General features: G+C 41.4%; 2 protein-coding genes across 4 annotated transcripts; one reads left to right on the top strand and one right to left on the bottom strand.

Annotated features, from left to right (window-relative positions):
• The first annotated feature begins 300 nt into the window (after positions 1 to 300).
• On the top strand, positions 301 to 8,522 carry LOC136427785 (tyrosine-protein kinase Src42A-like). 2 transcript variants are annotated; one of them, XM_066416949.1, is made up of 9 exons: positions 301 to 876; positions 1,972 to 2,093; positions 2,471 to 2,634; positions 3,115 to 3,192; positions 3,686 to 3,776; positions 4,445 to 4,603; positions 5,035 to 5,213; positions 5,699 to 5,855; positions 6,125 to 8,522. In XM_066416949.1, exons 1-9 carry the CDS (start codon positions 473 to 475, stop codon positions 6,334 to 6,336), a joined length of 1,566 nt encoding a protein of 521 aa, XP_066273046.1. In that variant the 5' UTR covers positions 301 to 472; the 3' UTR covers positions 6,337 to 8,522. The 2 variants fall into 2 exon arrangements, with proteins under 2 accessions (XP_066273046.1, XP_066273045.1); XM_066416948.1 differs by having other exon boundaries at positions 2,456 to 2,634.
• A 793-nt stretch (positions 8,523 to 9,315) lies between these two features.
• On the bottom strand, positions 9,316 to 16,295 carry LOC136427784 (uncharacterized). Of its 2 annotated transcripts, none has more exons than XM_066416946.1 (12): positions 16,142 to 16,295; positions 14,561 to 15,437; positions 14,269 to 14,328; positions 14,076 to 14,128; positions 13,703 to 13,847; positions 12,888 to 13,291; positions 12,311 to 12,539; positions 11,809 to 11,920; positions 11,314 to 11,443; positions 10,777 to 10,894; positions 10,306 to 10,415; positions 9,316 to 10,050 (listed from the first exon to the last, which is right to left on the bottom strand). In XM_066416946.1, the coding sequence occupies exons 2-12, from the start codon at positions 15,416 to 15,418 to the stop codon at positions 9,951 to 9,953; spliced, it is 2,319 nt and encodes a 772-aa protein (XP_066273043.1). In that variant the 5' UTR covers positions 15,419 to 15,437; positions 16,142 to 16,295; the 3' UTR covers positions 9,316 to 9,950. The 2 variants fall into 2 exon arrangements, with proteins under 2 accessions (XP_066273043.1, XP_066273042.1); XM_066416945.1 differs by lacking the exon at positions 16,142 to 16,295 and adding an exon at positions 15,838 to 15,877.
• Positions 16,296 to 16,542: the final 247 nt, after the last annotated feature.

Here is a 16,542-nt window from a genome sequence, read left to right as displayed (position 1 = left end):
CTGCATTTTTCTGCTCAAAAATACAAAGTTTGAGTAATATATAACATGGCAACTTTGACAAGTTTAATATATGCTATCTTTAAAGTTCAGTTCTGACAGATAATCTCCAAGCAGATCTACTGGTGGTAAATGACAGTAGCTAACAGGCAAAAGCAGTCAAATTGTCAACCGAGCCAATGATACTGCTTTTGCCAGTTGGACACTGTTTATTGCCACCAATAGATCTGCTTGAAGATTAGAGATTTTGCACAGATCGGGATCCTAGCCCTGCAATTTTCAGTTGGCTCAAAAGGCGGCGCTGCATGGCGCCCAGAGCATGCTGGACAGGGTAGGGTGGGTCTCGCAGGTTAGTCAGTTATTTCCTGCTTTCGGACAACAAATAATAACCACGTTTGTCGGTCTTTTCCCCTTACCGATCGAACTTTCCATGTCAAATGCGGCTTAATAAGCAAACATATCGTCCGTGATCGCCATGGGAACATGCTGTAGTCGGCAGAAGTACGAAGAGGGGTCTAGCGAACTGCGCACCCAGCTGCAGGACAACCAAAATGGTGTGGCTACCAGCGGGACAGGATCCGCCAGCCCGCAGACTCCGTCCTCCCCTTCCACGGGAACAGGGCCCGGCACGGGCATCATAGACCACCCGGCGGCTGTCGTCGGAACACAGAGCAAGATCTTCGTGGCGTTGTACGACTACGATGCACGCACGGAGGAGGACTTGAGTTTTAAGAAGGGGGATCACCTCGAGGTGATCAACGACAGTACCGGGGACTGGTGGTTGGCGCGGACGCTGAAACAGGCGGCGCCCGGCGTCAGGAAGGAGGGATACATTCCGTCAAACTACGTCGCCAAAGTCAGGAGTATCGAGGCAGAACCGTAAGTACCTCGTCCATCTACAACCAGGTTTTATCGATATGTACAAATTTGTTTACTCAATAAGCTAGTTCGGAGTTGCTACTACGCATGTGCAGTGTCAAAGGTGAAGGCCCCCGCGACGGAAACAGTGCTCGCCTCCACATTGTCTCGATTTGCATAACAACGCCCAGACGGGTCTTGTTTCCGTCGCGGGGGCCTTCACCTTTGACACTGCACATGCGTAGTAGCAACTCCGAACTAGCTTATAGGCGTTAGGTTCCGGCTGAGCAAACGCTGTGAGTTTGGGGTAATCCCACATCAGGAAGTCACATAATGTGTGGTGATTGCTACTAGTAATTGATGTTTTCTTCAAAAGACTTCCCCATATCATGTACAGATACAGACAAGAATGAAGAACCATTCCAGTAACAAACTTTCAAAACACCAAGAATCTCCTACACTGTTGTAAGAAAGAAGAAATGAACGTTTATCGGCAATCTATTTCTGTATGTTACAGCTGAGCAGCAACAGATGTCTAGTGTTGGGTGCATGAATTCGAAGATAAAGGATTTTCTGATTTCTGCTCCCTCTAATTGATTTTGGATGCTGTTAGCCCATCATTTCATTTTCTTGGACACCCCCATCTTCAAAATTCACCTCATTTATGTGTGCAAATCGTATTCAGCCGTCAGACTACATCGGTCTTTAGAAATGCTTCTCAATCTCATCTCATCCTCCTCCATGATTGTGGTCTCTGATTGGTCACTTGACATATGGTATCTGAGGGTGGTGTCACTACATGTATGGCAAAGCTTTCAAAATTCATTCATGCAGGGAAGCCAAGGTTATATTGGAGTCAATGTAATTCATAGGGCCATTAGGGGCCCAGTAAAAACGCCCCAGTTAAGGGACATTAAAAAAAGACTCATAAAAATGATAAAGATTGAAAACAACAAACTGAAGTCATACATCTGCATGGAGAATTGCATTTAGGTCTTGTATCAGTCACTGCTGAAGTCAGCATAAGAAAATCCCTGTCTTTCATTATGTTGATTTGAAATTCTGTGTTCTCTGAGCAAATGTCAGCACATGACAATGTTTAACCTGTTTTTGCAGATGGTACTTTGGGAAAATCAAGCGAGTCGAAGCAGAGAAGATGTTGCTGATGCCTCAGAATGAGCATGGGTCGTTCCTTATAAGGGACAGTGAAAGCAGACGCAGTGACTTCTCTTTGTCAGGTATGAATGTCTTTTTGCCACACTGCTTGTATACTAGTAGATGGCTTGTATATGGCTTGTATAGTTGTAATAAAGCTCTATGGTTCTTGTTTTGGTTCTCTTTGGAACCAGCCATTTGATGCATAATAGAATAAAATCGAAACTCAAAGTAAGAAATTTAGTATCTTGTTTGCATCCATATCCTTCTGATAAAACACATACACTTTTAAAAGTATTATTTACAGATTATACTGCAATGTATGTAGGTAGATATGTAGCAAAACATAACTGGCGACATTAGATACATTTCAATCTGATTGTTTCCACATGTGCGTAGTATCATTAGCCACTTTAACATTTCTTGTGTAATCCTCTCATACTAGTGTTTGTCCCCTCAGTAAGAGATGGTGACACAGTAAAACACTACAGGATTCGCCAGTTGGACGATGGTGGTTTCTTCATCGCTCGGCGGTGCACCTTTAACACGTTAGCAGAGCTGGTATCACATTACTCAAAGGATGCAGACGGACTGTGTGTGAATCTACGGAGACCTTGTGCAATGGTAGGTTCACCATGATACAGTACTTTTGCTTCAGGTTACTTCAGCATATGTAGAGTAATACATCATTACAATGTACATGTACTTCATTGGATGGACTAATGTTCTGTATGTTCAACATGATACAGTACTATTTTGCCAGTTTACCTTGAGAGTAGAATTGCTTTGAGATAGAGTTACTGTGATAGCTTATTGGATAGAATACACAAATTTCTTACAGACATGGGTTTTGTCCTTGAAGTTCAAGGCCCAAGGCTTTGTCTACGTTGCTATCATTGTGTGATGTGTATTCAGTGCCATTTCGTCCCAAAACAATGTTTTTCACATTTGATATGGCATTATTGGGCAAATGAATACAGTCAAAATGCCATTACGCTGTATTGAAAAATAATATAGCGGGGGGAAAATAATGGTCCAGAGTTATAGCGTAACGGACCATTACGGTACTTCACACTAGCTAGAACTGTGGTATTTTTTTTTCAGATTGAGAAACCAACAACAGCAGGACTGTCCTACAACACAGTAGACCAGTGGGAGATCCCTCGCTCCTCATTACAGAAGGTGGGTGGAGAATGCACTAATTTGTATTCTATTGATCCATTTAGTAAAGAGGTTATCACTGCAGATCAGCTATGGGCAACATCTGCATTGGTTTGTGGATATACAGGATGGATGACTTAAGTATTTTCTGGATTATCCTGGGTTTTTTTTCTGAGGGGGGTGAATATAGTCTGTGTAATGCAAACTCCATGTTTGAGATTTGAGTTTATTAGAATCCACAATTAGCTTAACACAATTAGCTTAGCCGACTCGAGGTTTGAAACAGCCCCTCCCTTATGGCCCTGGTGGATGTTGGGCAGTCTGCTATAACTTATCAGCATGATTTACCATCAGGCTAGGGTGAATAAGTTCATTCTAAAATGTCTGAATTCAGATCTTGATGTAGATAATTTGTTTTGTATGATCACATGAGAGTCTAATCGGGATGTTATGGAAGTGTTTTTTTTCATTGCATTTTTTTACAAAAATTTAATCATGTTTTATCTTGTTTCAGGTGCGTAAGTTGGGTTCTGGTCAGTTTGGTGAGGTGTGGGAGGGTCTGTGGAACAGCACCACTCCAGTGGCAATCAAGATGTTAAAAACAGGTGAGTGGTCTCACACTCTGCACCACCGATAGAGTGATTAATGAAAACATCTATACCACTTCATGTTTTTGCTTTAGTTGTATTGATTATTGGTTGAGGTATGCACATTTTATGACCATAAATCAATGAAGTAACCATAGATTTTCTCACCTCCCTCCTGTGTTTGGCAGAAAACCATTATCAGCTGTCATTTTGCCCATTATTATTTGATTATTGGTGGACGTATCCACATTTTATGTTGGTGACCTCACATCAATAAAGCAAAGGTAAATTTTCTCACCACCTTTCTGTGCTTGGCAGAAATAATTGCTCTTGCCACACCATCTACCGGGGGATATCCCTGTGGCTCGACTGGTAGCAGCCTCACAGTTGAGCTCCTGGTTCCAATTACTGTAGTTGTTAACTTAGAGACTCCGGTAAAGTCCCATGGTCAGGACATCTCAGTTGGGGCTGCAGCCGACTTTTGGTACGGACGTCAAATGAGGTGGTCCAGTGTTCAAGGAGGTGCCTTGAGCACATTAAAGAGGAAAGGCTAGCAACCCCTCCCTGTAAAAATATACACTGCTACTGAAACAGCAAGGAAACTAACTTGCTGCCCTGTTTGCCACTACTGACTAGGCACTACAAGGGTCTGAATGAACAAATGAACACCATCTACCACCCCACAGGTACCATGGACCCTGGAGAGTTCCTACAGGAGGCCAACATCATGAAGAAGCTGAGGCATCCGAAGCTGGTGCAGCTGTATGCAGTCTGTACACTGGAGGAACCCATCTACATTGTAACAGAGCTGATGAAAAATGGCAGTCTCTTGGACTTCCTGCATGGTAGGTATAACTCATTTCTCAACAACAGGATCTTTCTATGGAATTTTAAATTATAAGAAGGTTTGCATATGTCCCAGTGCACTGTGATATTACTAGTTTTTTTTTACTGTAAGTGATGTCATATTTCCTTCACTGTTGATAAAGAAATATCGTAACATCATTACACAATGTAGATACTGCCTTTCACATTGAGCTTGGTTTATTCAAAGGCCTATTTTTCAAATGCCATCCTTACAAGCTGAAGTTGTGGAAGGTCATAGGAAACCTATCTTTGTAGTAATCATTAAGTTCTATAGTATAAAGTGGTTCAAAATAATGAATCTTAATTCATACCATTGCAACAAAATTGCCTGCCTCATATCCACTTCATTTTTAAGTGTTGCATACATCAGATTCAGAGAGAATTAATCATGTCACTTTGCTCATTGCAGGAAAGGGCAGGCAGTTGAAACTGCCACAGTTGATTGACATGTCAGCACAGATTGCTTCCGGCATGGCCTACCTGGAGTCACAGAACTACATCCACAGAGACCTGGCAGCAAGAAACATCCTGGTCGGAGAGAACAACATCTGCAAAATTGCAGACTTTGGGCTGGCCAGATTGGTGAAGGTAAAGCAATTTGTTGCTAACTGTTATGGGCATGTCCCTGCGGCGCAAGTGGTACTGTAGCCCCGCTGCTTGGCCATCTGGATCAAATTTCGTTGATGGGACGCCGGAGTTTGATCCTAGGGTTGACCCCAGCTAGTATATGTTGTAAGGAATTGTATTCATCATTTTGGATGGCGACGTAAAGCCAGTGGCCCTGTGTATGAGGGAGCTTCAGGCATAAGCCAAACTTCTGCATGTCAAAGAACCTAATTGCAACACACTTATCAAGAAGAGAAGGGGTGGCCCGGTGTGCTTGGGCAAAAACGCTTGCTATAGCAAAGCTGCATTACTTCTAGCTACTTGAAAAAGCATTATGCTTCACCTCAATTGAGGACGACTGAAGCCATTATAGTTTGGTATGTATATGTAGTTTCAGTTGATAAGGCATTGTATAACAATTTGGAGATTTACAGGTATACTGATGGTTGCATCTTTGTGTTTAACAGGATGATGAGTATTCTGCCAGAGTAGGTGCAAAGTTCCCCATCAAGTGGACAGCCCCAGAAGCAGCAAACTACAACAGATTCACCATCAAGTCTGACGTCTGGTCCTTCGGTATCCTGCTCACAGAACTGATCACGTATGGGAGAGTTCCCTATCCAGGTAAGCAACGTTTTTTTCTATTTGTGTAACCCTTCATTTCACAATCTGAAAATCATGCATGATGTAAAAGTATGACTGAAAGAACAACAAAACACACAAAGGATTAAAAAAAAGTTTTTTAATCTATGAAATTCGATGAGCGATCTGTTAGATTTTAGGTTGCACCGCAATTGCCACCCAAGTGGAATGGGGGTATTATTAGCATGGATTTACTCATGGCATGCCCAAGGTTATTGAAACCATAATTCTTTTTTTGTCCTGACTTGCAGGAATGACGAATGCAGAAGTGCTTCACCAGGTGGAGCATGGCTACAGGATGCCGTGCCCCCAGGGCTGTCAGGATACCCTGTACCAGATCATGCTGGAGTGCTGGAAGAAAGACGAGTGGGAACGACCCACCTTCGAAACCCTGCAGTGGAAACTTGAAGACTTCTTCCAGCTGGATTCCACACAATATCACGACGCCGCGGCCATTAATTAATATCAGTGTACCGTTAGCTCTAGGACCAAGTTGTATACACAGTTACAGAGATTTTTATAGCAGATAGGTTACATTCTTCTTTTAGAATATCCTGAAAAGACTTTCAGATGGATACTAGCTTTTATATGCAGATATTGCGGTCTTTCAGCTTTTAAACAGACAGAAGATATGTTTGTGCCAATTCTGCTGTGACCATATGATTGGGGTTGTGATCATGCGATTCTCGACATTTTTTAAGCTTTTGTAAGGAAAAGCCAAATCCATGTTGATTGCACAGTTAAGAGGGAGGATTTTACTTTTGCTATGGAACACATATGTTTCAAACAGCTTTTCATTGGGACAGTGCTCTATCTAGGCTAGGTATGTTTTTACTTGTAGATATGTTTTGTCATGAGATTATAAAGGATAGTCGTAACTCAAAGAATAGCCAGTATCATATTGCTGAGTTGTGCTTTTCTATTAGTGCTATGGGTCAAACCCATAAAATGTCTTGCAGAACAGTCTTCCCTTTCATAATCAGGTATATTAACACTAACAATGGGTCTTTCAATGAAAACTAGATTTAGATTGACATATTACGGCCTCTTTTCCATGATTTTATTCCAAAGGACTGATCACAATTTATGAGAGAGAGCTACAGCTACAGCTAATCCTCTGCATCTGGTGGTCATTCATGGCAACTTTTCTTGTGTTTTAGCTAGACTGTGACTGGAAGTAAGGAACAACATGTGGTATTACCTAGGGCAAGTGTGTAGAGACATGGGTCTTTCTGGACCATAAGATGTAGCATATCCAGAAGGGCTTCTGAGAACTTATAATAATAAATAGCTAGTTAATCGGAATTACACTTGCTCAGTTTAAAACCAGTTATGAATACTTTTGTTAGAAATACTATCACATGTCTTCTGACGTAATGTAAATCTGTAGTTAGTTATTGCCTATCTGTTTTATTATGATTTGTTCCTCTTCCACTATCTGTTTTGAAAGGCACCAGGATTCAAACCATAGAAATTTGATATGCTTAAGTGAGATGTATAAAATTACCCATGCACAAAACCTCACGTTAAGAGGTACATAAACCCTATGTGATGATTAGGAAATCTACACCGTAGAAAGGACCAAGGATATAACAGTCATCATATTTTATATGCCTGTTTTGGAGCTCTCTAGATATTTTATCCTTCCTTATATGCAATGTGAAATTGTTCAGTCGATTCCTGGCCTAATGACAAAAGGTCTAGTGTTGTCCTTTTTTCTACCTTTGTAGCCTAACTGAGAGGTACGATGACTTATGCTACGGTCCCAATTGCACCAGTGCCCATTGAGGGTGTAGTCCCAGTGTTTGGACGGCTAGCTCACTGCGTGTATTTGTTACCTGCTCCCGCATTGATTTTAAGTCTGGGCTAAGATGATTCTGGGTCCCGGCCGGGCTCAAAAATAGCCCGGCGCCCACAGCATATCCCACAGGGTCACGCCCAAAAGTGAAAAAAAAAACATCCCGTCAACTACCCGGCAAGGCCCCTTTTTCCAATTGGGACCCTAGCATTAACGGTACCAGCGTACATTTGGATGGCAATTTCTTGGGGCTGCAAGTTCTGCAAGGTAAATTTTTGTCAAAGCTGTAGAATTACGAAAGAATCTGTTTTGTCTGTATGTATATACGTAACTACAACTACATGTAATCCTTCACTCTACATGTAATCAGTGTTTATATAGTATGATATCAATGTTGATAATGTGGGAAGTTCTTGTACATTTTGACACAGTGTAGTGTTTTGTTTTATCAGAGTATCTGTAAAGATTAATCAATAGTTATTAATCCATGTACAATAGTGTCATGCAATGTCTCAAACTTGTAACAGAAGGTAGTAAAGGGCTTGACTACAATAATAGTTCAAAACTAAGCAACACTTGCAAACCATTGCAGTATAAAGGCCTGAATGTCATTCGTAATGTACAGTTTGAATGATCTACTGTTATGTTTTTGACATGGATTTTGTGTTTTTTAATATCCTATATAAACCGTTACAATGCAAGTGCCTTTTGTTTATAATTAGGTATTGATGTATTTTTTGGCATTTGCTATTTTGAATAGTGGAGTTTTTTAAAAAGGTACAGGATAGCAGTTTCTTTAAAAGTATACATGTACAATGTACGAAAAATAAATATTAATTGCTTTCAAACCAGTCGGGTCTTATGGTCAGCTGAGTTACTCGCAGCAAAGTCCACATCAATTTGATCAGTTTTCTGTTGGATCTAAATCAATCAATCAATAATATTTATTTTAAAACTTTTAAATGCTTCAGTACAGCATATTTGTTGTCAAAGTACAGTACAAAGAAAAAAGCTTTCTTAGTTTTTCATTGCACAAGTAAGAGTTTATACACTAGGCAACACCCCTCAAGCACATATTGAGGTAGACTGCCCTGTTATTGCTGTGATTTGGATGCACTGGTGGACCATATTCTTAGTAGTTGGTAGGGTTTGCAATTTGTGTTAAGTTGTAATGAGTTCCAGTTGGCAACTGTCCATTGGAAATGAGAGAACTTGTAGCAATCCTTATGGAATAAGATTGGCTTGTAGTTGGGGTTGAGTTGGGGTTGCTGTGTTGCAATAGGGCTTGGGTGCAGGTATGTGTCTAGATTTCTGCATTTCTATTAGCTGGTCTTCTGTGAGTCTCATCCGTCCCAACTCCAGGCAGTGGTAATGGGGTAGCAATAGATAGGTGGGTATGTACTTTAGTGTTATTGCTTGTCTGTGATTGGGGTACTAATTATATTACAAAGGTGTCTCCACATCCAGCAAGTCAGTCTAGAAAACATCATAATTTCTTCTATCTTGCAACCACCGGCTGTGCATTTCTAGGGCAGCTCCATACATTAGGCTTCTATTAAATTAGCTTTTGCCTCTCCATGGAGAGGAAAACTACCTGCACTTATCCTCAATCAATTATTGATAGAAATGCAACACTTAATGGTATAATTGTATTATACTTCTTTTTATTTTCTATTTATTTCCTCCAAGTAGACGGATTTCACCATATTATGCAACAGCACCATTATTATCAGGCCATCAACAGTGACACATGCCATATTACTAGTATAATATACCCACAGAAATTAGTTCTTGAAGGCATTCCAAACAAACTGATATGTCTTGAATTACTTCACAACAATCATTTGGTCAGTAACAGTCACATTTTGTTCTTGTTAGTATGCAGTGTGTATTGTGTCCCTTTTACACTCATTATCAGCTTTAAGCAGTTTTTTCTGTTTACATTTCAGCAAAGCTTTCTCCATTACTTCCAATTCCTTTTCAAATATAGCAGTAAGGTATCTCGAATTCTCCCATGCTTTGACAACTTGGAAGATCAGTGGTGCCTTACAGCATTCAAGTAGAAACCAAATGAATGAAACCTTGTCTATATGCATGTATGAGTTCCATTTTTCATCAGTTCTGATTCATAGACTTAGAACCATTCTTTTGACCACAAAATACCTATAGCTGAATTTTAATCCCAATGTTGTGATTATGTGAGAAATTAAGGATAATCCCTCTCAAAAATCCTCCTCAACAGAATAGAGGCACATGGAAGCCTGTACAGAGCATTACCATCATTTATCAGCTTTCTTTGCTTTCTTCTTTGGCTCTCTTTTTTCCTGCTCCTTTCTCGAGACGGTTTTGCTTATCCCCTGATATTTCTGGGCATCATTTCTAAACAGAAGAGCACAAGGAAAACAATTAATAATCATCAATTCATCCTGATACAACAAACAAGTAATCAAAGAAAAGTTCAAGAAAAGAGGTCTAACAGTGTATTACTGATCATCTCATTAAATCTATGAGCTAAATTACCTGGACTCAAACTTCATGTATCTCTAAGTTCAACCTTGATGTCTATGCCTTACAGGAAGAGGTTTGGACATATGAGGTAACCCATAACAGTTGTACCATCATAAATTTTCCCACCTGCTCATCTTGATCCTGTCCCGGCAGCCCTTGCCCCCCTCCCAGTGAGTGCCACCTCCTTTCTTCATGTTGGATCCACACAGAATACACGGCTTGTCTGCTGCAAATGGCTGCAGACACACATGTACAATCATCACATCGTTTCATATGGACAGAACCATTGGCTTAATAACAGGATATATGTGGACCGGTTAATATTTTGTGGTGATGAGCAGTAAGAAAAAAAGAATGAGATTAATTCCAGAGAGATTTTTAAATCTCTCTTTAAAGTTCGAGTCAACCATTCAAACAATGTTGGATTAAAAAATGGCCTTACATAGTTCCCTCTATGCATTCACATATTTGTCAGGTCTGTCACTAAGTTTGTCACGATAAACTGACTGCTAGCAGGTCTGAAATACATTAACCTACAAAAAATAGAAGTGGGACATTGTCAGGACATTGCTTTGCTTTGCTAGGAACACGGCCTACCTGTTCCTTGGCACAGAATCCACAGATCATCCTGTTGGCCAGTTTCATCTCATGGTCTCCCTTCTGGTCGTCATCATGACACACATCACAGGGGTACGTCCTACCACAGCACGGGAACCTGACAACAACATTTATCAGTTACTCTTGTATGACAGAAGACCCTTCATACACTGGCAACCTTGGCAAAGGCTGAGGAGACCTTTAATACCAGGTGGCGGCCTATGCACTACACTAGATTCAGAGAGGCAGCTATGCAAAATTTGGCCACTTCGCTATGCACAAATTAGGGGGATGAAATAGCTGTCTCTACAAATTACAGTAGTGTATGCCGCCCCCCTTGTATTCTGTACAACAAAAGTATGGCTATAGCTGGTACTGCATGTCATTATACAAAATGTACACGCATCCAAATGGATTCAAAGCCAATCACCCACAGATGTACTATCCCTCTATCCAGTTTCCCTACACACAACCCTACTTCAACTCAGATTTCCTCCATCATGCCTTCTCCACTACAGTTAAACCACATGTAGTTACCTGAGCCATCTGAAGCTCTTCTTGTAGTGTTTGCAGATACCATTGCTGGGCAGGGGGAGGCCCTCCTGGATAGCTGGGTCCTTTGGAACTCTCTTAATCTTGGTCTGGGTACGAATGACCTGGCTGTTTCCTGATAATGAACAGTACAAGGGTTTGTCTGATGTCAAGCCAATCATGCTGCCATGGGAACATGATTAAGATATTCTTTGTCCATTTTATCATTAGATATCAGAATATAGCATTCCTATTTTACAATACCATCTGTGCCACCATATCTGCCTCTAACAAGTTTCCATTTTCAATGCCCCTGAAATATTTACATGAGCTTCTTCAACAAATGCAAAGGCAAATTGACATATATACACAGTACTAGTACTAGGGAGCTTGCATGACGCAAGGCACGGTGGAGAAAGATGAAGAAAGACTGAATGCAGCTGCAGACATTTCTACGACTGCAGATGGAGAAAACAGTGGATGATGATGACTGTTGCTGACCTGAGGGTTGAGAAGGCTGTAGTTGTGTGAACTTGACCGTACTACCCTTCAGCCTCAGCCTCTGGTGGCAGTGGGAGCACCGCAGGTCCCTGTGCTGACCAGGCTGGACACCCTGCAGTCAGGACAATATGGAAACTTTGGAAAATAGAAAACGTATGCAGATAGCCCAAACCTCCCAAATTACTAGTAAGTACAAAAAATTAATACAACACTGCATACCAGTTAGACAGACATTCACATACATGATCTATACATTGGATCTAAAAGCATAACCTTTTCAGTTGAGGTTTTGCAGATGCATATAGTTGGAAACTAGAAGACCCCAGTTCAAATCCGGGGAAGGACATTCTGGTTGGAGCTGCATTCATGATTCAGAAGGGACGTAAAATGGGGGTCCCATGTTTGAGGAGGTGCCTAGAGCACGTTAAAAGGCACTACAACAGCCCCATTACTCAGATGGGTACCTACTGGCTATACTTCGGAATGATCAAACACAACTCACTTTGAAGTTTGTCTCCTTGTCGCACTGCAGACAGCCAATCAGAAAGTCACATTCCACCACAATCAGATCAAAGGGCACACATCCATCCAGGTCGAAGTAGCCAATGACAGGCGAGTACTGATGAATGACTGCAGGGCGGAAGGCTGCCTTGTACTGGTGCTGGCACTTCTTACAGCTGATCACATGCAGCTGCTGGGGACGGGTCTTCACATCATGACGACTTTTGCACCTGGGGAAAAACATCACACTCATGGACAACTGCTACCACAAATGTTGGTATTGGAGTATTATTGCAGTCTGATGCAGCCCTATGTTGAAGTTAATCCTATAGAATTAATGTTACCTAACTGTGTTTGCTTCAAGTTAAATAGCCATAAATAGCCGGGCGTATTTCTACCTTGTTTGGATAAAGTCAGACAATCCTTGATACATAGCTCTATACATAGAGAGATAAAGTAAATTTACTGCACTATGGCATGGTGTTTTTTTGTACATTAGAAAAAAATCTCAATCTTAACATAGGCCACCTGATATCACACAATATAACTTTAAGGTCAAACAGAACGAACAGCAATACCTTATACACTGGACTGTAATGACAATCTGCTGTGCGTAGACTGTCGCAACATCTTCACTCATCTCCATATTTGTGAACTTTGCCTCGGTTCCCTTTTTCACTGGGGCAGAGCGAACTGCAGGTGCATTTTGAACTGCCTTGCCACTTTCTTGTCCCTTACTCTGGGAAACTTCTCCTCTTTCCTTGGGCGCTTGGTACTTCTGAGGTTCGTCTTTCTTAGATTTTGGACGAATAACCTTCCCTATCTGTGGACGGCTGGCAGGTTCTTTTTCCTGTGACCTCGTGTCTACCTGAGACTCCTGACTTGTAGCTACAGCATGTTTGTCTTTGGCATGAGCAGAGGGAAGACTTTGAAAGGACACAAACTCCAGTCCTGCAGCATTGGCAACAACCTCCTTTTTGAACTGTAAGAAATACGGAATAACTGGAATCAACAGTGGTGTCTAAGTAAGCATCTACTGTAAATGCATTTAAGTTTGTGGTGATTTTATTTCATGATAGGCAGAAAATGGAGTTTTCGCGGTGGCTTTTAGTTGTCAGTTGAAACAAGGTGGAACGCAGAAGACAATGCGAGCATTTTCCTGGCAGTTTCAAGTTTGCGGTGAAGAGGTTACAGCAAATACTGCAAACCTTAAACCAAAGCAAATTCATTTGCATTTCCAGTATCTTTCAAATTGGACTTTCTAAAATCACTGAGTACCTGAGCACAGATGTATCCAAGAAAACATCAAGACAGGGTTAGTCAACAATTAACTTTGGAAGCAAAAACTGTAACTGAAACTTTGCATTCAACAATCATCAGAAGAAAGACAAACCAGCTTGGCTGCCTCTGTGAACATGTCCTCCAGGTTACGATCAAACCAGTGCAGAAATGGGCGTAACATCAGTTCAGCTCGTCCTGTACTCTCATTGGAAGCCTGCTTCTCCTGCAGCCAGTCTTTGATCTCCTGGTTCAAGTGTCTGACGGAAAGTAAAATGTGAAAGATATTAGATTTAAATATATATGACAATGTGATCATGAAAATCTTAAATCATTTAAGTATATACATTAAATCTCAGTAAACACTATGTTATACTTAAAATTTCCTTTTTATAATTTTCTACCCCAAGCCATGCAAAATTTGCAGGCAAGCACATAGTGTAATTAATCATTTGTTCTGAAAGAAGTGACGTATAGGTTTAGTTTACCTGATAACTGTCTCTGGAAGAGCTTGATCTAGTGTCAAACTGATGTCAGCAACCTAAAGACATGCCAAAACAAACTCTATCATAAAATGCTTTTTTCACCAAAGTATTCGACCAGATTATCTACAAATGGAAACAAAACAGCGTACACAAATTTCATTGTATAGAATAAAATGTAAGGCAACACAATATGTACCTGTACAGGATACTTCGGAGGAAAATTTACATGGAGTTCAAAGACTTGTACATCAAAGGGCTGGAACAAAAGGTACATTAATGAGAAATATTTCATACATCTGTTTAAAAGATATGTGCCCTAAGACAAAGGATTAAAAAAAGTGTAATAAGATATACCAATCTTGAACTTGACCAAATTTAACCTCTAAGTTAGTCTAACACACTGAAGTAACCATTTGACACCCATTTTCCCATTGGTTACAGATTTAGGCAGAGGGAGAAGGTTAAAGCAAGGAGGTAAAGACACCTACCCAGTCTGGGTCACTGGGAGACACTTGTATCTTGTAGGTCTTGCAGTTTTCACCTTCCTCAGTGATCTCTTCTATATCCTCTTTGCTGAATCTTTTCCTAAGCAAAGAGATCTCTGTTTCTTGAAGCTTGCTGAGCTCCTCCTCTGTCGCTCCCTCCATGCTCACAGTGGGCCTTCCTGGTCTTGGCACAGGCTTGTGGGCAGAATGGGTCACACGGCTTGGACGCTCTGCATTTTGTGGCACCAACAGTTGCTGAACACCTGCCTCCCCTACCTCTTCTTTGGAGGTACCATTTACATCATTGCTGACTTCTACATTGTCTAGTGATTTGGGATGGAAGAATTTGCATCTATCCTCCATAGTACAGGTCCCATTCTTGAAGTATCTGCAGAGCCTCTTGGGCTTGTTCTGTCCAGCTGTCCTCCTCGCGGACTGAGGAGGTCGTTCCCTGAGACCTTCTGTCTTCCTGGCGGCGTCTTCACCTGTGTCTGCACCACCTGTGCGCCTCTCATGCAAGAATCTACACTCGCTGCCAAACCTGCATCTCTGACCACGACTGTAGATCCAGCACAGTTTCTTCCTGTTGGATGACGGCTTTGACGTCCCATCTTTCGGAGCTGGTCTCTGACCTTCAGACTCTCCTACCTGATCAGCCACTTCAGATTCGCCATCTGCTGTAGAACTTTCTTCCCTCTGAGGAGATACATCTTTTCTAACATGCTGGAAGCGACACTGTGTTCCGTGACGACATCCCCGCTTTGAGTTGAAGAACTTGCAGACGGGAGCTTGAGGCTCTTCTTGAGGCTTCTGTTCGTCCACAGTAACCTGTTGCTCTTGGCTCTCGGTGGTCTCCAACATGGTACAACTGCTGTTACTACTGTAGCAAGAGGAAAGTGGTAATGTTATAAAGTGTGTTAAACCTTCAGAGAGAGCTAACAGATATTCAAACATGTATGTTAAGAATTGTGAACTCCTCAGCACCCTTACCTCAATGTCCCTGCCCAACATAAGTTTCTTAAGACATGACAATTAAACAATTTGGTTAACATAACAATTAGTATCGTTATCTAGTGACAAAAACAGCCCAATTAGAATTAGCTTGATAATCAGGCCCTTGACAGTGGAGGATGAACTAACAGATGTGGTTCCCCGCCCCCTCTATTCAAACATACAAATGAAAAGGACCTCCCACTAGTAGACAGAGACTAGATCCTGCGGTAAGATTAGACACAGTGTAGCACTATATATACTTGTGCTGCTGCTGTTGTTGCACTAACCTGTGCTGAAGCGATCCGTTGCCTGAGATTTTGAAGAAGAGCACTGCGGCTCGGGAGAAGAGAAGAAGACCAGCAGGGTTTCCCTCTAAAAGCAGGTGGGCGTGGATTGGTGGGCGTCTGGAGCTGGCCAAAGCTGCGCAAAGAGTCAGGCACACGGATTTAAATACCGTACCGAGTGTAATATTGCACAATGGAGTGCAACTCAACGTGTAATCGTTGCGTCACGAAGGGGTAACGTGAACACCTTTTACTGTATAAACCAAGTCGCTTTCTGAGGTCTCAAGGTTCATATAAAGCTACTGACTTTGTGAATGTTTTCCTGCAGCTTTAGTCAAATTGTAGTGTTGTTCGGGAGTTGCTAGCTTCAAGCAGGCATGATTCTAAGAGGTTCTATGATGGTTTGCTTGCGATGAGAAACCCCATGTAGCATCCCAGCCGTCCCAGCCCGCGTTTAGAACGATGACCTTTAACCTTATGATAGACCATTCCATTGAATGTTTTATGGGGTGGTCATGAATGTTTCAATGCAACTATCCTTCAATGTACAGCAACTAGTACTTTTTTACAATTTTTGAAATGACTAGAATATAACAAATATTGTTATCTGTAGACAAAAACATTTTTGCATACAAACAATACCGTTCTGTGATTGGTAGTAAACCAGGTTGGACCCTTCCGATTGCCAAGTTTCACGTGACTTCAGAA

This window comes from Branchiostoma lanceolatum, chromosome 2, assembly GCF_035083965.1.
Source record: "Branchiostoma lanceolatum isolate klBraLanc5 chromosome 2, klBraLanc5.hap2, whole genome shotgun sequence".
Taxonomy (NCBI): Eukaryota; Metazoa; Chordata; class Leptocardii; order Amphioxiformes; family Branchiostomatidae; genus Branchiostoma; species Branchiostoma lanceolatum.
This window is presented reverse-complemented; position numbering and strand designations above follow the sequence as displayed.